The sequence below is a fragment of the Lotus japonicus genome, chromosome 4, assembly GCF_012489685.1.
Source record: "Lotus japonicus ecotype B-129 chromosome 4, LjGifu_v1.2".
In the NCBI taxonomy this organism is placed as follows: Eukaryota; Viridiplantae; Streptophyta; class Magnoliopsida; order Fabales; family Fabaceae; genus Lotus; species Lotus japonicus.
This window is the reverse complement of record NC_080044.1, coordinates 67,168,507-67,192,212: the sequence shown is the minus strand read 5'-3', so window position 1 is coordinate 67,192,212 and position 23,706 is coordinate 67,168,507. Positions and strand designations below refer to the sequence as shown.

General features: G+C 36.2%; 2 protein-coding genes and 1 long non-coding RNA gene across 3 annotated transcripts; 2 read left to right on the top strand and 1 right to left on the bottom strand.

Moving 5' to 3' along the window:
* Window positions 1-6,122: 6,122 nt before the first annotated feature.
* LOC130715471 (pathogenesis-related protein PR-1-like) lies at window positions 6,123-6,897 on the top strand. The gene has a single exon (XM_057565575.1). It carries the CDS (start codon window positions 6,141-6,143, stop codon window positions 6,681-6,683), a length of 543 nt encoding a protein of 180 aa, XP_057421558.1. The 5' UTR covers window positions 6,123-6,140; the 3' UTR covers window positions 6,684-6,897.
* Window positions 6,898-16,347: 9,450 nt separating this feature from the next.
* On the top strand, window positions 16,348-18,479 carry LOC130710907 (uncharacterized). Its single transcript, XR_009010500.1, has 6 exons — window positions 16,348-16,508; window positions 16,612-16,762; window positions 16,936-16,999; window positions 17,468-17,548; window positions 17,709-17,784; window positions 18,204-18,479. It is a non-coding gene; the product is annotated as an uncharacterized LOC130710907 (long non-coding RNA).
* Window positions 18,480-22,466: 3,987 nt separating this feature from the next.
* Window positions 22,467-23,385, bottom strand: LOC130710906 (pathogenesis-related protein PR-1-like). Its single transcript, XM_057560293.1, has one exon. The coding sequence runs from the start codon at window positions 23,182-23,184 to the stop codon at window positions 22,600-22,602; it is 585 nt and encodes a 194-aa protein (XP_057416276.1). The 5' UTR covers window positions 23,185-23,385; the 3' UTR covers window positions 22,467-22,599.
* Between the last annotated feature and the right edge of the window lie 321 nt (window positions 23,386-23,706).

Sequence of the window (23,706 nt, the reverse complement as noted above, 5' to 3'; positions counted from 1 at the left end):
TGGAAATAATCAAAACAGTGCATCGTTTCAAAACACTTTTTAACTTATTTCTATTTCAGCATGTTAGAATCTTCCATGCTTACCATTATTGGTTCTGTTGTATATAGGTTGTTGTGAATGAGATACATGACTGGAAATGTTATGAGGTTTCCTTCACACAGGATGCTCTCAAAGATTTTTAAAATTGTAGGAACAATACTAGCAATGTATACATGCTTCCATTAGATTCCTCTGTACCAATAATCCAATAGTCGGTGCTTCCATTTTGGATTTTGTTTGAGAATGAATTTAGTTAATTTTAAATATATGCTTAAATTTGATGTTTACTAGACATAGATTGCCAATATAAGATGAAGCATAAATGTAGAAGGTTATAAGAACCAACAGATTTTCTAGAAGATAAATATTTCTTAATAATTTTTTAAATGAAATTTAAATTCATAAATCAATATAAACACTATAGTCTACATTCATTTTTGTTCAAATTACTCGGTAAAAAAAATACCCATGGGGAGTTATAGTTTTATCCAATTGTATGAATCATTCATCGTAGTTAATTGTTGTGGAAATAAATTTATTGGATGTATTCGGTCTGAGTGTGAATATTTGATTCAAGCTTTGATTGAGATTTAAGGCGTTGTTTTATAACAGCTTTTGAGAAATGATTTATTTGAGGTCATGCCCTCTGAAATGTGATATTTCAGTTTTTTCAAATATCAAACTCTAGGTTTGCTTTTGGGTGATATTTAAGCTTAACTAACCACCTTATTTCAAACTCTAGGAGGTATGGCTCAATCTTTGTAGCATTGGGGAAAATTGGTCCGGCCAATAAGAATTTGGAGGATTCTTCACCAATGAGGAAACTTTGCCATTTTTCAACATTGACCATTGGAGCTGCTTTTAAAGGGTCTTGAGGTCCCCTCCTTGAGCCACCAAGAAAGACTCTTGACAATTCAAACAAGAACTTGAAGATCAAATACATATGTACTATAAATTTATTAGCGCTAACATATTAGAGTTACGAGATGTCACGGGGAGAAACATTTTACATGAAAAATGAAAATTTGTACGAGTTAAAAAAAATAATATTTCATTTTCCTATAACTTTAGTGTATTGTTACATATCTAAACCACAAAAATAATACCCTATATGCCAGGTATACATCTTCGCAAACAAAATTCAGTTATACTTCACATATGCAAAACTTAAAGATTTTGGCCTATTAACTCCTGTGTTTTTCAAAAATTTTAAATTAGTTAATTCAGTGTGTGCTTACAAAACACTATAATTGAATGTCTGAATTTATACTCTTTAAATATTTGCATCTTTATTATAATTGTTCTTACATTCTTAGTATCTTAAATTTTTTATAGTTTAAAATATTGATCGATGTATCAAATACAATAGACAAATTCCCCGTGCAACGCGCGGGTAAAAAACACTAGTTCATTATCATAATAATTGTTGCTACACCCAAACTTATATCATTGTTTAGCTTTTACAAAGACAACAACGTCCAAGCTCGCTCACACCTATCACCACCAAGGTCCAACCTTCTCTGCACTACTCAGCCCTCCAATTTTCTCTCTGTGTGAACAAAAAAATTCTGCATTTTCCATCTTGTTATTGTAATGGTTTGTACGCAAAGTCACAACAAATGCTATTACTCATCTTAATCAATCAAGCTCCAACCTTAAACTCTTCACCTTCCCTTCAATGACCATGGAAAACCCAGCTCCTTTTAGGAAAAGGAGCTGTGATTCTCTCTATAGCACTCTCTGCAACTCAATCCAAGCTCTAGGTCGTGCCTTTAGTGTCACCTCAGATAATGGGCTTCTCTATTGCAAGGGTACTCTTAGGTCAAGGCTTGTTCGCCTTGATGAGGAACGTACCACCTGTCTTCCTCTTCAGTTTACCAGTTTTTCAGATCTTCGCCTTCTACTCCAGTAGATGAAGAAGAAAGTTGATATAGGGTTGTGTGCTTCTACTCTCATCCACCTTCTATGTCTTTCTTTTGTTTTCGGGTCTTGGCAAAAAAACATATATGGTGTTAGTTATTTTTGCTGCATTTGGGGGAGGGGGGGGGGTATTGGTGATGGTATGGCAATCATGGAGTTTTCTAGTGGCGATCATGAAATTTTCTAGCAGCGACATCAGCTTCGAAGGTGACGAGGGTGTGGAAGAGCAAAGGGTTATTTTTATATATACGTTTGCTTTTTAATTATGTATTATTATTACTATTATTGTTTAATCTTTTTTATATGTTATGTCATTTGAACCGTTAAAATTATTTATTAATAAATCTAGGCTAAAAAATACTCTTAACAATGCATGTTATTTCAGGACCATGATAACACTATGGTGAGGGGGGGGGTATTGGTGATGGTATGGCAATCATGGAATTTTCTAGCGGCGATCATGAAATCTTCTAGCAGCGACATCAGCTTCGAAGGTGACGAGGGTGTGGAAGAGCAAAGGGTTATTTTTATATATACGTTTGCTTTTTAATTATGTATTATTATTACTATTATTGTTTAATCTTTTTTATATGTTATGTCATTTGAACCGTTAAAATTATTTATTAATAAATCTAAAGGCTAAAAAATACTCTTAACAATGCATGTTATTTCAGGACCATGATAACACTATGGTAAGATATAAGTGGTCCATGATGAACCACTTCCATACTAGCCGTATGTGTCGCCAGAAATCAATACACTGAGAAAGTAAAGAGGCATGTTGGTAGGACTAATTAATTTAAAGCGCGACCCTACGTACTCTTAAACTTTTTTTGCTAGCTCGTGTCTATTCTCGCCCATCGATCATCTTGTCGTTAGCCAACAGCCTTAATAGCCTAATCCTTGGGTAATAGAAACAGAACCATAATAGAGGAGCTTCTTTACACTGCTAGTGTAATCTAGTGTAATTAATAATTAGTTGACCTATGCTAATATTAATCAAATAAAAAAATGAAAAGAGAGTGTTAATTTAGTAGTACTTCTCTTTTGAGATTATGGAGAACTTTTTGGAATAAAAAAATTAAATAAACTAAGTTGATGCAAAAGATTTTCTGGTACCAAACCTGATTTTTCTAAATCTTATATGGACTAAAGATATATCGACCTCAACTTAATAAAAATCAATGAAAATCCATTACAATGATTTGTTTTTGGTAGTCAATTAAGATGACTTTTTATGGCCAAAGCAAGCATTTGATTAATACGTCGGCCCAAACATTGGGTTCAGTTCATATTGAGTGATCAAGAAAGGTTAGATAAATTGGAGGCCCAGTTGGGTCAAGATGCAAAGGACATTCAAAAACAAAAAAGACTCAGAGGGAAAGTACTAGAGTAAATATAAAAAACTGTAAAATCAAAAACATAGTATTTAATTGAAATTGATTAAATTGATTTGGGGTTAGTGAATTTAAAGAGTTTTTTATTGGGATATTTAAAAATAGGGTCTTTTTATTTAGATTAATTGAATTGATTTGAGGTGAGTGAATTAAAGAGTTTTTTTATTGAGATATTTAAAAATTGATGTCGCAGCTCATTGTGAGAATGTGTGTTGAAGTAGAGGGACTCAATGATCAGAATGATGACTCTACTTTATTAGAGTACAAGGTTGATATGTATTCTTAAAAAAAAGACATTACTACTTTACATGAATTTTTTTCAAAAAAAAAAATTAATTAACACAAATTTAAAATCATTTTTTAATCTAAATCATAATAAACTCGAGCGTTGATATCTAACGGTTGTTGGTTACATTGGTAAAAAGTGGTTATTTGAATCTTTACATTGAGAGTTTGATTTCTAGGAAACACACTCTTAGTAAGACATTTGACATTCACCACACGTTCACACCTGACTCAAAATTAAGAGCAATAAAACACAAAAATAAATAAGAAAAAGAAAAAACTCTAGCGTTGAGTATTTGAGATTTCACCTTCATTTTTCTCTTGAGCAATATTTTGAATTCTGATGCTGAAAAAGTATTCGAAGTAATTTAATTTTTTGGGTTACATAGGAAGTACTTTATTTAATTCTCAGGTTAAGGCAAGTCTTTCAGCTTTTAGTTTTTTTACGTATTTAATAACTGATAATGAGCATGAGTAACGTAAAACGGGAATTTGTGTTCTAAGTTAACGTAAATCAAGGCCTTAATCCTCGGTGTCTCAATTCCCGCCTCAGTTCTCGGACAAGGAAGACCCCGTGCCTCATTAATCATTGTAATGTAAACAGTAATTTCGAGTAGTTAGCATACACATTAATTAATTAAAGCAAGATGAATAAAAATATTAATTTCTTGTTAAATTATACTTCATCCATTCCTGTCCCTGATGGTTAGCTTAAGTGGTAAGAGCTAGAGGACATAAGGGTGGAGAGGGGAAGGTTCAGGGTTTGAATCCTGAAAGGGAACTTTGAAGGGATTTTCTAACTTACTAACAACTAACCACTAACATTTGCCTATAAAAAAAAAACTTCATCCATTCCTATTAATTACAACATCATCTTAAGACAATTACACCAAATCAATTTAATCTACAATGAAAAGTTATCTTTTATGGGAGACTAATTTTGTCCCTTTCCTCATTTTTTATGAATGGGAAAAATTTGTTGGCTAGTGTACTGCTGCTTATTGTATTGTCACTGAGATGATAAATTAGTCTCACAGCTACTACCTGTAAAGATACTCAGACGAATCCGGTCAAGTCACAGCAATAGTGTTGATTGAAAATGAACGGTGAAACTCTGATTAAATATTAAATGGAATCTGGAAAGAGCTTGGAGGAAGGAAAAAGGAAGAGTTTGAAGGTCGTCCACTCTAAAGCCTAAGTTAGAGGTTGGGGATTTTGGAATTTCGCTAAGTGTTGGAATGAAATGTGTATATATACTTATTCGATCTATGGGCTTGACGTTAATTTTATACTTGTGAATGTGCTAGATAAGGAAGTCTCGAGAATTACGATGAGTGCCTACTATTGATGTGAATCGCAACCATTCAGTCTCTTGTCTTCAGGGAGCTGATGGTTGGGGTGGCCTCATGAGCAAGACCTCGAGTCTTGAGCTCCACACCTGCATTTGTATAGCTAAATGGAAAAGCTCGTGATGAGATGATATATATAAACGCCTTAGATACTTAGGCCCTAATGCGGGTAGTAGTCACAAGGGGGTGATCGTTTGGATTCCTTTAATGATGGGTGCGATTAGAGAAGGAGCTCGATCGGATGTGGATCCTGTTGATCGAGTCAACCACCACAGAAGATACCCTAATTATACAAATTAAAAAGGCTTAAATACTCTAGGGGTCCCTGAAATTGTACCCCGTATCAAAATAAGTCCCTGAAAATTTTTTTTCCGATTCCGGATCCCTGGAATTGTTTTTTTAATCAGAATAAGTCCCTACGCCGGAGAAGACGGTGGTTGACGACGGCGGTCATGGCGGCGCTACGACCAGGGTGTTGGGCCGGCTTCGTCTCGTCCTAAGGAACTCAGTGGTGGTGGTCTCGTGGGCTGGGTCGTCACAGTTGAAGAGAAAAGGCCAGTCGCAAGTTGATTTTTTATCGCCGGAATTTATGGAGCTTCTCGGTTTCTTTGTTTTAGCTTTGTTTCTTGTGATTTCTTCGCCCAAATCAGATATATGAAGGTCTAGGAGTGTTTTAAACATGTTATTTCATGGTTTGTGGAAACAATGAGGAGGCAACCACTGTCTTCTTCGGCGTAGGGACTTATTTTGATCAAATAAATTTTTCTAGGGACCCGGAATCGGAAAAAAAAAATTCAGGGACTTATTTTGATACGGGGTACAATTTCAGGGACCTACAGAGTATTTAAGCCAATTAAAAAATAATAATCTCATGACTCATGAGCTTCATTGGCCTAGAAAGGTGGAGATATAGTTAGCCAATGGAAATTTAGAGAGAAAAAAACTGACAAATTAAACGTTTCAATCAAATGCATAAATTCTCTTCTTTAATTTTAAAATAGCAAAATTAAAGTAAAAAAAAATGGCAATCATTAGAGAACATGGATGCCACCAATGCCAAGAGTTGACAATGCAGGCCTCACTCTCAGTCTCATTACCATTTACATGTATATAAATACACATATCCCCTGCTTAGAAATCTCAGGCAAAAATGAGCCATTACAGTTCCAATCATTCTCTGAGCCTGAAATGTTTCATCACTCTTTTTCTGTTGGTGGTGTTCACATTAGCCACTCATGCCAATGCCTACCTCGTCCCAATCCAAAAGCCACAAAGAAGCTTTGCTAACCAATTTTTGATCCCTCAGAACAGAGCTCGTTCCCTGCTGAGGTTGAAGCCATTGGTGTGGGACTCCAAACTGGAGCACTACGCGCAATGGTACGCGAACCAGAGGCGCAATGACTGCGCCCTGGAGCACTCAAACGGGCCATATGGTGAGAACATTTTCTGGGGCAGTGGCACCGGGTGGAAGCCCTCACAAGCGGTCGATGCTTGGGTGGAGGAGCGCCAGTGGTACAATTACTGGCATAACTCTTGTGCAAATGGAGAGATGTGTGGACATTATACGCAGATCGTGTGGGGTGACACTAGGAAAGTTGGGTGTGCTAGTGTTACATGTTCTGGTGGTCAGGGAACTTTCATGACCTGCAACTATGATCCTCCTGGTAACTACTATGGAGAGAGACCTTACTGATCAATGTTGAAATTCTCAGAAAGAGGAGAGTGTTGTGAGTTGTGACAACTCACTCAATAATGTCATGGGAGGGTAGCTATGTCCTCTGCTGTCACATTGATTTGTTTGCCATGTGGCTTTAATTATAGGCTACCTCCCTCTTGCATTTATCTCCTCTGTATCTTTGTCTTAATGTGCTTGCTTAATATAATATCAATGTAAATTAAAATTATTACATGCTTCTTACATTTTTTTTTGGATTTTCAATTGTTATGGCTTGGTAAGATTCAGGAATATGAGAGTTGTTAATTAGGAATCAGCCAAGATCTCACTAGGCAATTGAGGGCAGCAATATATATCAGGAATTGGAGAATGTCAAACTCTGGAACAGAGGTACTACGATACTTTAACAACTAAATACTATATATGTAGAATACAACATGCTCAAATTAAAAAAATTAACTTAAAAGTCAGCAAATTAAACAAGCAAACTCCAATTATTCTCCATTGAGATCAGCTTTGTTGCTAAGAAGAATTTGTTAACTACTAAACAAATGTTTTTGTTTGCTTCTTCTTTTTTGGGGACTAATCTGATTTGCCAATGCTGCAAACATTGTTTTAACAATGATGAATCAGACATCAAATGGGATGGTCAAACATGCCATAACATAGAGAGATAAGAGACAACAAAGCTAAATGAGATTATAGAGGGTGGATGAAAGAAATGAAGAGAGTAGAAGGAGGAGAAGGATTGTGGCCAGGAAAGAAAGAGAAGTAGGTGACTGCAGTTAGTTAACTAATGCCCTGCTCCAATTTCAAATAGTTCCTAATCAGATATTCAGATCAACTAAAGTGGGACCGACTCATTGGCCACTCACCATGTGCTAATGCATTTTGAGCAGCGCACTGATCGGTATGTTCTTGGAGAAAGGAAAAGAAAACGGTTTTTTTCTACCCTAATTATTAGGAGTCATGGTATGTGCTGGTGTGCAATTTTATTTTGGTATTTATTATAGTACTTTAAGTCAGATTAATGTGTGGTACTTAAAAGGTTAAAAAGCACTTTTGGCCCCTGATGTTTCAAGTTTGTGCAAATTCTGCCCCTACTCTATTTTTGTCGATGTTTCTACCCCTCATGTTTTCAAACAGTGCATCGTCTACCTCTCATGTTTTCAAACAGTGCACCATCTACCCCTCCAATTTGCACAAACTTAAAACATCAGGGGCCAAAAATGCTTTTTAGCCTACTTAAAATGATGTGTTACAATAAACATATATTTTGATTGAATCATATTCATACATGTTCTAAATGATGATGTTTTTCTTTTCAAAAAAAAATATGATGATGTTTACAAAAACATGTAAGTAATTAGATTGTTATCTTTTTATGGTAAGGGGATGCTTTTGTTTGTGCCCTTGAACTGAGCCGCTAAAGCCGGAGTTTAATTTGTAAACTATTTTGACAGTTTCTTTTGCAATTAGCAGGTCATGTCAGTGTGTTCCTTCGGTAACAAGTAAGGACATTTGACCGCTTTCTGCACGCAAAAGTAAACTTGACTTTTTTGAGTTTTTGAATAATGTGTTGTTCGCATTTCATATTTTCACTATAAAAAAAAATAAGTGGAAAGAAGAAAGATAAAATGTGTGATTGATAATTTGATTTTTTTTTTGAAATAGATTAAAATTATAATGAAAATTGAGTTGATGTGTGAATGAATTATAACTATTTTCGTTTACAAACATAACACTATAAAGAAAGATGTAGATTAAACTATTGCATCCCAATACAAAGACGCAAATAAATTAGAGGGTGTGAACTTTCCAATGTGGTGTTGAGACTCTTCCCTAGAGACCCGACATGCTAACATACCTGATGCATTATTTTACTTAAATAGCCCGTAGTTATAAAAATGACCGCCCTAAATGCATTTTACCTCGAGAGACTAAAATCAAATTCTCTTACAAAATCATAACTAATTTAGCCATTAACCTAAATATTTATATACATCTTTTTTTCTCTCTATCTTTTTATTCCTACCCCATGTCCCCATCGTTAATTTTTCAATTAATAATATGTTTTAATGATTTTATCCTTTATGTAATTATCCTTTTTAGATAAGTACGTGTATGTTTGATTTTCAGTTTAAAAGTAGTTTCACCAAATGGAGGTCCATAACCTCTTGGGAATTGTTATTTAGACCCCCCTCGACAGTTATTTAAACCCCTCAAAAAATGCAAAAATAGTAAACTACCCTTAATGAAAAAAAATAAAAAAATCCTCCCCTTAAAAGTGTGTTTGTCATGCACTTCTAAAGTGCGTGAGTCAGACACTTCTAGAGTGCGTTTAATTGCAGAAAAAATTTAAAATGACAGAATCAACTCCCTAAAGTTTGAAATTTTAAAAAATGACATAAGATGGAGGTTGTGGTGGTGGTGGTGGTGGTGGCGACGGCCGCGGTGGTGGCGGTGGCGGTGGTGGTGGCGGAGATGGTGGGTGGTGGTGGTGGTGGAGGTGGGTGGTGGTGGTGGAGGTGGGTGGTGGTGGTGGTGGTAGGTGGAAGAAATAGGAAAGAGGTAAGGAGAGAGGAGAGAGGAGAGAGAGTGTAAGGAGTGGGGTGAGGATTTTTTTATTTTTTTTCATTAAAGGTAATTTAGTATTTTTTCACTTTTTAAGGGGTCTAAATAGTTGTCGGGGGGTCTGAATAACAATTCCCTAACCTCTTTCATGTTTGAGACATGAGAATGTGTGATCTCAAATTTTAATGTCCCAAACGGACCGCCAAACTGAAAATCAAACACAGTCTAAGTCCTTGAGAAAAGATAAGAAAATAAGATATATAAGTAAGACATGTGATGATTTTTTTGAAAGATGACTAAAATCATATTGAAGGAAAGACATAGAAGCCAATAAGGTTGTCCAGCGGTCGGATTCGAGCGGGTTCGGGCCCAAAACACGGTTTTGATCGGGTGAAAATGGCCAAAACTACAAATCCGCCACCGTCCGACACAAGCTTTCAGATTCGTCGGGTCGGTTCTGGCGGTTTGCACGTTGCAGACCCATAAGAAAATTTTGAGAAAAAAGTTGAGAGGAAGAGGAAGGAGTCCAAATTTATACCAAAAGAAATCAAATTCATACAAAATCAAGATCAAATCCAGGCCAACAGAGACCAAATCATTACAAAACATAGGGGAAATAAAACCCTGGAACCTTCGATCCTTCCATCTTCGATCTTCGATCTTCCAACATTTATCTTCGATCTCCCTCAACGACGACAACGACGAAGATCTCAGCGGTAGCATGATCGAGATCGCCGTGTTTCTTGGTTGCGCGGTGATACAAACGACCTTAGTAGGAAAATGAGGAGCGACTGTGAGAGAAGGAGATGGAGCGGTGGTGGGCTGGCCACTGTGAGAGAGGAAGATGAAGTGGTGGCGGGCTGGTGGCTGTGAGAGAGCTAGGAAGATGGAGAGTGGTGGCGACTGTGAGTGTAACACCCCAATTTCTCAACTGAGGAGTCACATTAGTAACCTAACAAAGTCTAAGGACCAATCTGCAATCCCTAAAAACCAAGGGAATTTTTTTTCTGTAAAACAACTAAACACTTCGGCTAAAAGGTTGGAAACATACCATAACTTTATTTAGATAACTTGTTTCCCGATATACAGTAATAATAGTTTACAATACCATAAGTAAGGTTCAGAATAAACATGCGCACTTTAACAGTGGCGGAAGCAAGACTTTAATAACAGAGTTCTCATAAAGTAAAAGAGACTCCAACATAATCCACAAGAAGAGAAGCAAAGCTGCTTCTCATACCTCTACTCCACCGCTTACAACTCGATCTCCAACTCGAGTAGCTATGCCTCGGCGGAAGGATCTCCATCGCCTAATAGCGTTAAGCGCCCAAACAACAAGTAGCAAATAGAAAGGGTTAACTCCATGCAATTACCATGTATAAAAGAGAAAAATCATGCTGTTCGAATTTAATTACCTGGCATGGTAAATAACTAGCAACATAACTCAACTCATATATCAACAACTTAAACATAAATCGGACTCAGATAATAATAACCTCAACAATGTAACATCAAATCAGATATCAATAAACCAATACGAAAATCCAACAACATAGGGTCAGGTGTTAGTTCCCTATAATGCAACTATATGCTGCTAACAAAATGGATCGATCAATATCGTCTCTCAAGACGGGACAATGATAGGACACACCTCCTCATCGCCACTTATAACGTCATACATGACGGGACAATCATAGGACACACCTCCTAATCGCCACTTAACGTCACACAAGACGGGACAATCATAGGACACACCTCCTGATCGCCACTTAGCACCTCGCAAGATGGGACAATGATAGGACACACCTCCTCATCGCCACTTGACTCAAGCCCTATATGCCAAGTCAGACAATAACAGAGCCCACCCAAGGACCAATCCAAAGTAACCACATGTTCCATCCACTAGGAAGCAGTAACGACAGAAACCAGTAAACGACCGAAGCCTCTCAGAAAACATTTTCCAAATTCAGCATAATAATCATAATCATCTGCCAATCAATATAAACATCTTCATCTCAAACACAGGCAGTGCGATAAAAGCATGCAAGACTCAAAGACGCTCTAAAACCGAGTTACCTTTACCTTCGTGAGTAGAAGTTGGGCATGGAAATTGCGAACCTAGAACAAAGAAAACACAATCATCAACACAAGCTTCACTAGGAGCAACACGATCTACTAATACTAATCGAAATCGTAAAGAAAGCCTCTAAAGCTTCAGAGTTCCTATTTAGGCACAAATTGACAACGGAGACTTCGTTCGCTAAAACGAGCATAACTCGAGCTACAGAACTCAGAATGACACGAAACCGGCGCCAAAATTTCGACAATTGAAAGAGCTACGCAATGGCTCAGGTCATAGAGACCCAAAAATTATTTTTGGACACGGTACCCAAGCAATTAGGTTTCGGCCACTATGGAAAATAGGGTTTTCGAACTTTTTCTTCGATCTAAATCAATTCACAAGGTAGTTTTAGGGTAAAACTAAGGCAAAGAAATTGTCGGAACAATTTTCGGACAATCGGGTCGAAATACGACTATCCAGGGGCATTTTGGTCCAAAATAAAGGCTCAAAACTTCAAAGTTATCAGTTCGGGAAACAAATTTGACAGCATTGGTCCTCATGACATCCGTGACAACAAATCCTAAAGGCACGAAGTCAGATTACAGCTTTTCGACAATAAAGTTTCGAAATGTGCGACTAATGGGGTTTTGAATCAATTTTTCAAATCTTGGACAACTGAATCGCAATCGGCGATTACTGACAGAGGTTTTAGACTCATGGGAACATAAGGAGCATAACCCAACCAAGAAATCAAGGAAATCGGACAATTTTAGAAAAAGCTCAAAACTGTGAGCACAGAAACGACTTCAGAAACGCAACAGAAACAGTAAACAGAGGTAGGATTCATGCTAGTTACCTCAATACCTAGAAGTAGGGACGAACTGCACGAAGATTGGTCAAGTTTTCGCGAAAATTTCTCCTCTCCTCCTCTCTCCTTGCTCGCGGCCTTGAATGGGTGAGAATGAAGAGATTTTGCTTTTTCGAGCTATTTATAGGCAGGTGAAATCGCGGGAAAATGAAAATTTCGCGATTCCGATTTTTGCAGCACGTCCACCGAGGAATTCTAAGAGAGATTCTGGCGTCAGAATTCCAGAACTCAAAACAATTATCTATGATTTGGGAAAAACGATATCTAAAATCCCAAAGGCGGTGTAAGTTAATCTGTCCCGTAAAACTACTTTTTGCTGTGATGCTCAGACAACAAAACTTCCTTCTGAAGAAAGATTGGAAATGTCGAAACAAATCTGGCAACGCGGACGGAAACTTCGTTAGAAGTCCCGAATAGAAAAAGTCTTCATCCATCGCTCGAATCTAGGGTTTCGAAGCAAGGAAATTAGTGTCGTCGGACTTCCGAAAAGTGAATACTATCGTTCGTACAGTCTAGAGTTCCGAAATGAAACGCTGGTCGAAGGAAAAATAAAGAAAATCTTTAAATTTTCCAAGGATTCGAAATCTCACTTAAAACGTTGCTCTAAAGCGAAATTAGCCTATTCTGGACACGCTTGCCATAAGGCGGGTGTGCAGACGACTCGCTCTAATTCCTAAAATGACTACGCAACATTTCTCAAGCAATTCCTGAACTTTCTTCTTCATTAATCTTTCTCAAATATCAAACTCCTGTCACGCTTACACTGATTCTACGCGTGAGTCGGAAATTAACTTGTTCTGAAAATCCAGGTCTTACAGTGAGAGAATGAAGAAGATGATAGAGAGATTTAGGGTTTTTTAGTTGAGGGAGGTTGAGTGTATTTGGGGCTTAGTTTTCTTTTTTACAAGAATAATTTTAGTTGGGTTGGAATGGGCTAGGGCATTTTTTATTTATTTGTTTAGACCTGGTTCGGTTGGCGGCCCAAATCGAAACCGACTGAAATAAACCACCAGAACCGAAAAACCTCACCCGTTCAACCCGTCAACGACCCGAACCAACCCGATGGAGCAAAAAAGGCCTTCGAGCCGGTTGGTTTGGGCCGATTCTGTTTTGTTTGGTCTGCCCTAGATGCCAATATAAAAAAGGAGTTTCGGCAAAACTTCCTCCACCTTAATAAATCCAGATAAATGGCGACGTTTATTGCCAAAAAATCAACAACACAGTTGTCACTCCTACAAATAAAAAGCAGAAACATTAATCAAAAGCTAAACACAAACAACAACATTTTTTTTTTATCAAAGAATCAAAGTTCCTGAAAAAGAATGTAGAGATAAATAAAGAAAGTGAGTAAAAATCTAAAATGAACATAAAAAGTATCTAATGTTTGATAAATTGATCAGTTGTAAACAAACTAAACTAAGCTTATAATTAAAAACAAGCCTCGGGATAAGATAAGGTATTTAAAAAATGGGGCGATTTGAGTAAAGTCCATAACTGCTTGCATACACATACAACTCGAGCTGGCACATTTGAGATTTGACAATCAGATACTTTTTCACATGGGAGGATAAATTTCTTTTTCAATCACATGACTCAAGCCCAATTAATTTCATGCAACAGATCCCCCCACCTAATGATTCCCTTGTAACTTTTTGTTACTTTGAATTATTGTCCCAAATTATTAAAATTTGATCGAGAGGCCTTATATATTGACATTTGAAGACTGTGGAATGTGTATGAACTAATATCAGTTAGTGATTCCATTAAATAGATTCATGGTATGCATGTTACTGAAACCATAGTAGAATTTAAGAGACTTAACTTAATCCACAGGGCCGTGGAGCCCTTTGTGACAAAAAGGCGGCCGCCTAAGGCCCAAAAAAAAATTCTAGTCTCAATTTTTTTTTTAAACATGAGTACATGACCCAACGGCTGAATAGTGAGGGTGAGGCAAGTATAACCGCAAAAAAGTAAAAGAATAGAAACGTTGGAATTACAAACAGATTCATGATTTTTTTTTTTTGGTACATCGGAATGTTAAACGACAAAAGAAAGACTACAAAGCTAACAGATCCCGAGCTAAGATGGGATCAAGCTAAGGAGGGGGGTCCTCTAATCGAAGAAAGTCACACTGCTGAGACAGACCTAAACCGGCTAAGCAATCCGCCACTTCATTGGCACTGCGGGAAGCATGCTGGAGCTGAACACTCCACGGACGCTGAAGGAGCTGCTTAATCTCCAGAAAGTCTGATGCTAAGGCATGGAAGTGAAACACATCATCCCGAATCACCTCAACAATCTCCAGGCAATCAACTTCACACACAACACTACGAATTCCAGTGTCCCATAAGAGAGAGAGACCCATCCTCAAAGCCGTCACTTCTGCCACAAGCGAGTCACCACCATTACACCCTGCCATGAAGCCCACAATCCACCTGCCTTCCGGATTACGAACAGATTCATGATTGATTATATATAAGATTTTTTGGAAATATCTACCAGAAATAAATACTCATAGTGGATCAAAACAAAATGAATAAGAATCATTCATCTTCCCTAAAAGTTAGCCAATCAGATGAGCAGTATTTTTTTTTGAAAATAAGTTACATCAATATCATCTCTTTTAAAACTATTCAATATAATTAATATAATTTAAAATATTTATTTATCCCAAAAAATAAATTTCTTTTATCCCTAATTTATTTCAATCTTTCAATCTCTCCCGGGTTTAGACAACAAGACGTTCTGCTACTCCTCTTGGTTGACAAAAAAAAATTCTCCTCATCTCCTTTCCTTCCTCTCTATTCTCTTGAAGGTTTTGGCTTGGAACCAATTGATCTTCTAAATTCTAAAAGCTTACAAACTGCATGTGGTGATTGGTGGAACGATTTATTTCACTGTCTGCACGTTTTCAGGTTCTATTGTTCTACTTCTTCTCATCAATAATTCTTTTCTGAAATATATTTTAGGCTTTAGTGTTTAGTTTATTTATATTTCTTTAGTATTTTATTTGAATTTTATATATTTTGAGTCTTTACCTGAAAGATTGAATGGTTTAGCTCTTTTATCTATGGAAAGCGAAATGTTAGAATTACTTGATTATAAAACTCTGATAAATGATTTTGCAACTCAAAAAGCTAGAAGATTAATATAAAAAATTATATTTTATATAATATACTAAGTTTTTTTTTAAAAAAATATTATATAAAAAAGACCCCTTTAACATTTTCGCCTTAGGCCCCAAAATGTCTATACACGGCCCTGTTAATCTAACAACTATTTGAATAGGGTTTTTTTTTTAACTAACTAGTTTAATAGGTGAAGATTATCTTCTCTCATATAAGGGTTATTTCAGGTATATCTCTAGTTAATGTGATACTTAACCCAAAAGAAACCTTTCATTATTTGTTTTCGAGAAAAAGTTTGATGCACCGACGGTGTAAAGTTTTTTTACACCATCAACCAATCGGATTTCAAGGATGTGAGAAAATCTCTCTTTTCATTTAATTTATTTAATTGACATGTCACATCCTTGAAATCTTATTGGTTGACGGTGTAAAAAAACTTTACACCGTGGGTGCATCAAAATTAAACTCTTTGTTTTCACTCATATATCCTCTTAATTACCCTTTTTCATTCTCTTCCATTTTGGTTTCAATTATATGACTGAAGTTTCCTACGGCTGAGCCGCTTGTGCTTTCTATGATCTCCCTCACAGAAGATCTAGCAGAGCCAGTTGAGCCATAAAAAGAAACTGAGTAATGAATTATGAAAAATAGCCAGAGGTGTAGTCTTGACTCTTGACATCAAATCTGATGGAGAAGACTTTTTTGTGTTTGTATATACGTATTTCTTTCTGTTATATTATTTTGTTGGTGAGTTGGATTTTGTAGGCAAACATGCTTTGTTTTGCAATATTTTAGTATTGTGCTAATTATAGTGTGTTGGAATGTGAAAAATATATTTCATAATATTTTTAATTATCATATTTTAGAGTAATCTTTATCCTATCTTAGAGTATCTAATCTACTAACTTAAATTTCAAAATCCCGTTGCACGGTTCATGGCCATCTTTTTTTTTTGTTATCAAGTGAAGGTTTGTTGGGCCTATTGAGTTGTCTGGGCTTAACCTTTTTGTCACTTTTCCACGTTTCTTATATGCTAGCTGAAACCTACTTCATCATTCTTCTGAGTTGTTATATCAATAACCAGATCATTCTCTGCCTTTTTCTTCCTATCCTCTGAAGCTATGTATGTTTTACTGGTCGTTGTTCATGGAGCATCCAAACCCTTCATCTCCCTTTTTCTTCCTATCCTCTACCTATGCTACACTCTTGAGGTACTTCCAACCTACAATTTCCAGAGTTGTACGACGCCTCTTACAGGTTCCTAAACTATACCCTATACTCTGTAATCTATTAATCCCTCTTTTGATTTTACAGTCCCGTGAGCATCCCTGCACAATTCAATCCCCCATCGTTCGTCTATCTCTATGACCTACGCCCTATTTCAAAATCCAGTTGTGGATTCTGCTTTCCAGGATATGTGCCTAAACTCTAGATCAGAAAGCCAGCTCTCCATACTTCTTTACTGGTTGGTTGATTTGATACACTCCCAATACTATTGAATTTCCTATTCTCTATTCTATGTTCTATATATTACCTATATACATAGCCTTTTAGTGCTTTTAAATTGAACCCATTGTTGCTTGGTTCTTCATCCATTGTCTGTTCATCCAGATTCGATGACTCTGTCACTCTTTGCAGGTAGGATTGTTCTGGCTTTGGGGGTTTTGATTTTTTTCCAGCACTGTCACTTTCGCTTATTCTGGTCAGGAACCTTTTGATTTCACCTTCTTTGTTATGAATTCTGTCTTCACCGCTATTTATACATATTTTCCCAATTAATATGCTTTCAATCAATATTTTTTTCTTGCTAATTTGCCAAACGAGGGAGATAGTGACTTGAATCTGAGGGGTGTAGTCAATGGTTTCAGCTGTTATGTTATGCTCCATGCTGTTTGTGGGAGCTGACCAAATTGTTTTGACCCTGAATCCCTGATGAAAATGTACACAAATGTGTTGGCCAAGTGCTAGGGAAAATTTAATTTTTTCAGAAATAGCAGAGATCGTTGAAGGGATTTAACCTTTAATTCAGTAGATGCTAAAGAAGTTAATTAATTTTCTGTTCTGGTTCTCATTATATAATATATACTTCATAAAATGTTAAATTTGTATGCTTTATGTACATATGAATAAGGAGCATAGTCATTAAATCAAACTTTGTGACCAAATGTAGATGATGGAATGTTGGTACCAGTCTGTTGAGAAGAGAAAATCAGCTTCAACAGTATGTCCTCCCTCTCCTCCTCCGCCAAAGGTAACGAGAGATTTTCTTAGAACTAAAGTTGGTCAAGTAAATTATGATTTCAATTTTGATTGCAAAAGCTCACTTTTCACTATGGAGTATAGATATTACCTAAAACTATGATTGGTGCATTGCCTAAGGGATCTGTGATTCTAATATGTATTATGAACAGGTAGTAAAAGTTGAATCACTCACTACCGCTGAAGGTGGCGCTGCTTCATCAGGGTTGCATTGAGAGGATTCAGAAGGTGTTTCCTACTATCTGTTTCTATTTATGGTATAGCTATTTTCTTTGGTGGTCTTCCTTGATCATATGAGCAGATGATAGTTTTTTATAGTCACTTTCAAAGCTTTTGTCCGCACATTAATTCATCTGCCATTTTATTTAACAGTGTTTTGAATAAATTGGCATCATTTGCATCATTGGCATGTTGAATATTGCTTTGATGAAATTTTAAGAGAGGGCCAGGGATATAGTTCTATGGAGGTCAAGAGTGTGGAAATAAGGTCTAATTAGCTGTAGTATTTTGCGTCCTAATAATATCATCAACATCACAAAAAATTGGTTCTGCATCTGCTAGGCAACCTCTCAATGCTGCCAATTTTTTTGGTGAACTATAGTGTTTGAATCATAGAAAATATAACTAAATAAAGCATTGTCTGGCAGTATTCTGGTACATCCTCTTTCAACCAGCAATGTTTTCTGCTCTGAATGGACAACAATTTGGATCAAAAGCTTATGGGAGAAACTTGCCTCCAAACAGGCTGCAATTTCATTTTATTTCTGTTTGATTAAATTGATTTGCATAAAACTGGAGTGGAATTTATAAGTGTTATGAATTTGCACTTATTTTGTGGTTTAGGGAGAAAAATTGTTGAAGTTGTAATAAATGTGATGACTTTTCAGTATGCCTAGGCTAACATAACTAACTATAATTCTTTGGCTATTTAGTTTTGATAACTTTTCTGCATTGCAAATGGAGGGGAGGTTGGCTGATGAACTTTATGCTGAAAGTTTACAACTATCAAAATTAGAGCTAACATCAACAAGTGCTCATGAACAACAACATAAGTTTAATGGTAAGATTTGTTATGGGTGAATTGATATGGAACACCATTACAACTTTTGCTGAATTATACATGTTGGGCGAGATAGATAATGTTATGGTTTTGTTCTTATATCAAAATTAAATATGACTCACTTGCTCTTTTAACCTGCTTTTTTTTCCATATAGGGTTCTTATTTTTTATTATTGTAACGGTGTATATCGTGCTATTATGTCTCCTTTTCTTGGCAGGGGAAATAACTTGAAGCAGTAGGTTGGAGGACAAATTTGAATCATTTCTTTTCATCAGGTCATTGCTATTATTGCAAGGTAATATTCGATCTCTACTTCTATATGGGGCTGGCCAAAATTATGCTTATAGTTTTAATTTTTCGATTTGATTTGTTTCAGATTGAGAATGAGTATGGGAAACAGAGTAAGCTACTTGGATCTGCTGGCCAAAGTTATGTGAGTTGTGCTGCAAAATTGGTTGTTAACATAGGGACTGTGGTTCCATGGATAATGTGCAAGGAAAGTGATGCACCAGATCCAGTGGTGAGCATTCTCCCTCTTCCTATTGAAAGACATCTAACATCACATGATATTCTCTTCCTATATTGTTTGATGTCTCCGCCCCATTCGCTTAATCCTGAATCTGCCTATTGGATGTATGTTTTGAGTGGTTAGATTGGGCCTGAAATATAAGAGACTCTATGACAGTTACAATGTGTAAGAAATTAGGATAGTGAAAATAGACGCTAAGTATTTCTAAGTATAAAATGTATACATGTATACAATTAAATGCCAATAAAATACAAGGACCTAATTATAAATGTATGGTAGATAATTTTGATCAAGTTAAGATAGTCTCTTTGTGGGCTGCCTTTAATTTAACAAATCAAATAAATGCTAAAAATATCCATATAATGGTCCCTTTATCTATTCTGTAATCACAAGGTTGAAGTTATGGAGTTTTTAATTATATAAAATAAAAAGAAGCTTGATATGTTTGATGAGGAGATGTTCTTTCTGAGTATCATGTACTCCCCTATTATATCAGCTACTATATCCTACCTTGTGCATTTAATGAGTTGTACTATCAATCTTTCTTATTTGCATGTACATGTACACTTGAAATATTGTAATATTTGTCAGCTAAGTACTACTACTGTACCGTTCTGATTGCCAGCTAGGGAAATATACAACTAAATTAGTGTTTTTTTGTGTTTCTTCACCCATAAAATACAATAAAATTCTTCATCAGAAGTTTATTCATCACCTCTGGTGGTTAGTTACACAATTCCATGACAATGTCATTGTAGGCATCATCCAACTTTACAACCAGCAGGTCCCAACTCTATCCAATCTGCTGTGGAAACTAGCAAAAGTATGGATTCAACATTAAGTGGTATGTTTCTGTTTTCTCACTCCATTGTTACATATCTGAAGCAATCTCTCTTTGTATCTGTTGAAGACTTTCGAAGACATGGCAAAGATGCTGATGAATCTCATAAAATGTCTCATTTTTGGTTGTTTACAGATGTGACTAACCAATTGGACTGCTCATATGGCAAGCTATCTAACAGAAACTCAGGTTAGTGTCAAAGAGTTTGTAATCAATTAGCACTCTATTCAATTATGAGATACACATGACCTCCTTATTCAGCAGGTAAAACAGCAAAGAGAGCTATGTCCATTTCCTTTTCTTATTCACATGACATTGTTGTCTATTTTTCAGGACTATATGGTTGTTCCAAGGCGGTTTATAAGGAACCACCCACATGTTCTAGATGCTGCCGAGGTTGTACTTTCGGACCCTAATGGAAATACTTACCATGTTGAAGTGAGGGTTGAGCCAAATGAAGTGCGTTTTGAAGGAGGATTTGAAACTATACATGAAACACATAGTTGTTTGGCACTTCCTTCATACTGTTCAGTTTTGTTCAAGGAACCAACTTCGATGTCCGCATATTTCATCATGATGTTGTGGAAGTTGATTATCTAGAATTTAATCAAGCACCTCCTCAGAATGAAGTATTTTTGTGGACTGCATACCTCTCCTCACCATTATGTCGGGGTAATCAACCACTGGTAATCTATATCTATCTCTTTTCAAAATTTTAATCTTGCTTAAAATTAAAAACAGATCTTTCCAACACTGTTCTCTTTGATTTGTAGCTGATACCTGCATCAGTTGTGTTTGATTACCTTGACCACCGCCCCCAACGATAAACATGAGATTACCTAATATAACTAATCAGGAATGACAACTCATTTGGGATCGGAAGATGGTTCGAAAGTGTATGATGGGTGTTGGGTGGTACCAATTATGCAGGGCTTCAACTTAAATTATCAACTGCATTTCTAGAAACTCCCACAGAATGACACATTCAAAGTGGTTGTTATTCGCCACTGATTAGCGTCGCTTAGGCCATGCCTATGTGGGAAAGCTCTAGCTACCAAGTGTCTTTCTTAAGCATAGTTGTGTATCTCTTTATTATATCACTACTTGCCTGGTTCCTATGTTTGCTGTTGTATTTCCATTGTCGAAGCTTTGATAATGTCAAATATATGATGTCCATGAACTTGTGTTATTATGTTGTTAAGTCTTTCTGCATTTTAATGTTATCTATGTACAAGTAGGTGTTTGCTGTTCAACTGTGGATAAAAGCACCCACAGAAGTTTGTTCAGATTTTTCTCTTAGATGAGCAGATCCAATAAGCCATGGAAGTATTGTTTTCAAAATTTGTTACTACATTTCATTAACTCGTAATTGAGTTACTTATCAATTTTTTATAAGGTTGTTCATTTTTTTTCTCAAGATACTATCTCCCACCAAAGAACAAATCAGAAAAAAAAAAGTGTAATATTAGTAGCGTCCGATTATTTGCACTGGGTGGAATTGAAAAGAGTATATCCCTATAACACTTATACTAATTTTTATTTAGTCTACATCTAAACAGTTTCTGGAATGAGGACATGAAAACAGAGCATGATCCCATGTCTTGTGTATTTCACTATTTCATTTCACATCTCAGCATGTGTAGAAAAAACTGTTTTATATATGTATATTTTTTTTTTTGACAGGGTTTCATTTTATATATGCAGTAAAAACAATTGATGGTGGATCAGAAGGGGCAATTCATCTTTGGATTTTAACATTTAAATGCGCCTTAAAGAGTGCATTTTATCAACCCTTTTTGTCAACACATTAATTGGGCATGAACCTCTCAAATAGGTAAGCCGAAACAGGAGGGTTGTGTGTACTAATTTTTTCTTGCTTTTTCGTATAAACATGCACTTGTATAGTAGTAAATACAACATAAAAAACGAGTACAACTATGTAAAATGTTTAAGTTATTATAAACAGATGTTAAAATAAACCCTCCGTGCATCGCACAGGAATAATCCTAGTAATATTTGAGTTATCTTAGAGTATTTAAAGTAATTTGGTTGTTTAAATTAATGACAATGAGAAAGTTTGGGTTAAATAACTCATCATGCAATCACATTGGAGATAAGTGATTTGAAAATAAATTAATAAATAAAATATAGAAATTTCAACTCACTTATCTTCAATATAATTGGATGATGAGTTATTTAACCAAAACTTTCTCATGTGTCATTTAGACAACCCTTTTACCTTTTAACTAAATCATTCGTTCACAATATAAACTCTAGTACTTCCCATTTCCTCTTCTCTTTTATCTTCTTTCTTTTTTCTTGACATTGCTTCTTTGTGTGATAGAAGCCAATTCTGCCAATAATTGTCTCAGTTCCCACAGACAAATTAAATCCACGGTATGCATCCCACTATAGATATGCTATTTAACACTAATTTCTATCTAGCTTAGCTACTTATACATATGAATGTACACATATGTTGTAATAATTTAATGAGCTTATATATAGACATGCATAATTTCTGGCGACACATTTGAGACATACACATTCATGTATGTGTATGTTAAAAGTGTCACAAGGAATCACATCTACATTCATTTAATTTCAGCAATTCAATATGGGCGTTCTCCAACATAATTGCCCACAGGGTCATAATTACAAGTCATGAACACATCTCCATCATCACACACAACTCTTGCACACCCAACTCTCTTGGTGTTCTTCCACACAATCTGAGTGTAATGCCCACACATTTGACCCTCTTCACATGTGTTAGTGGCATAGGTATAATATTTCTCTTCATCAGCCCAAGCTTTCACCGCATCCGTCGGCGTCCACGCGGAGCCGCTGCCCCAGAATATGTTCTCTCCTAGCTTAAAATCATTCTCCGGGAAAGAGTGCTCCACCTTGCAATCTGGTTTTCTCTGACCGGCCCACCACCGCGCGTAGCTCTGGAGCTGGAAGTCCCACATCAGTGGAGATTCCCATTTGGCTGCTCTCACCATGTTGTGCCTGAATAAAAACTCTAGTGATTCACCAATGCAGCCCCAACATAGCTGTTTTGAGACCTTGTATATGGTTTCATTGTCAGGTATTTTCTTTGGGGTCAGTTGGTTATGTGTTTGAGGAACTGAAGAAGCGGATTGTGGATTGGCTAAGACAAGAAGGAACAAGAAGAGGATCAAATGGGCTCTCATTTTGTGGCACTGAAATTTGATGTGCTCTGTTCTGTGCCTTAATTTATAGGTGTAGTTAGTTTAGCAACATGTGGTTGGTGAGTGATTGATATTTTAATACTAATACCTCCAAAAACAAAATGTAACAGATTGTGGGTTGGAATTAACAGAGCTTATGCTCTGTGATCGATGATTGAATTTGAAGGTTTTCCCGTGAGTTAGGCCTCTGTTGTGCCCGTGAGTTCTCTCTTGTCCATATTATTGTTGGATTGATGTTGGTGCCCACCATTATTTGTATGTTCTAGAGACAATGACCACCTGTCACGAGACTAAAGTCTGAAATTAGATAGTAACCAATTAACAATATGAAAATGATGAGGGTTCATGCACTATTGGATCCGGTACATACGGTTTTTAACTATTAAAAAGTAGTTTTGTGGAGATTACTTTAGAGTCCTTATGTGCAACTGCCCCAACAATTAAAGTTTTTAATGTTGTCTCAATGTTTTTATATGTATTTTATGTATTATTTTCCATAAGAAA

Bases quoted from the DNA above. Each gene is read 5' to 3' on its own strand.
- LOC130715471 (XM_057565575.1), top strand. From the start codon at position 6,141: ATGAGCCATTACAGTTCCAATCATTCTCTGAGCCTGAAATGTTTCATC.
- LOC130710906 (XM_057560293.1), bottom strand. From the start codon at position 23,184: ATGAGAGCCCATTTGATCCTCTTCTTGTTCCTTCTTGTCTTAGCCAAT.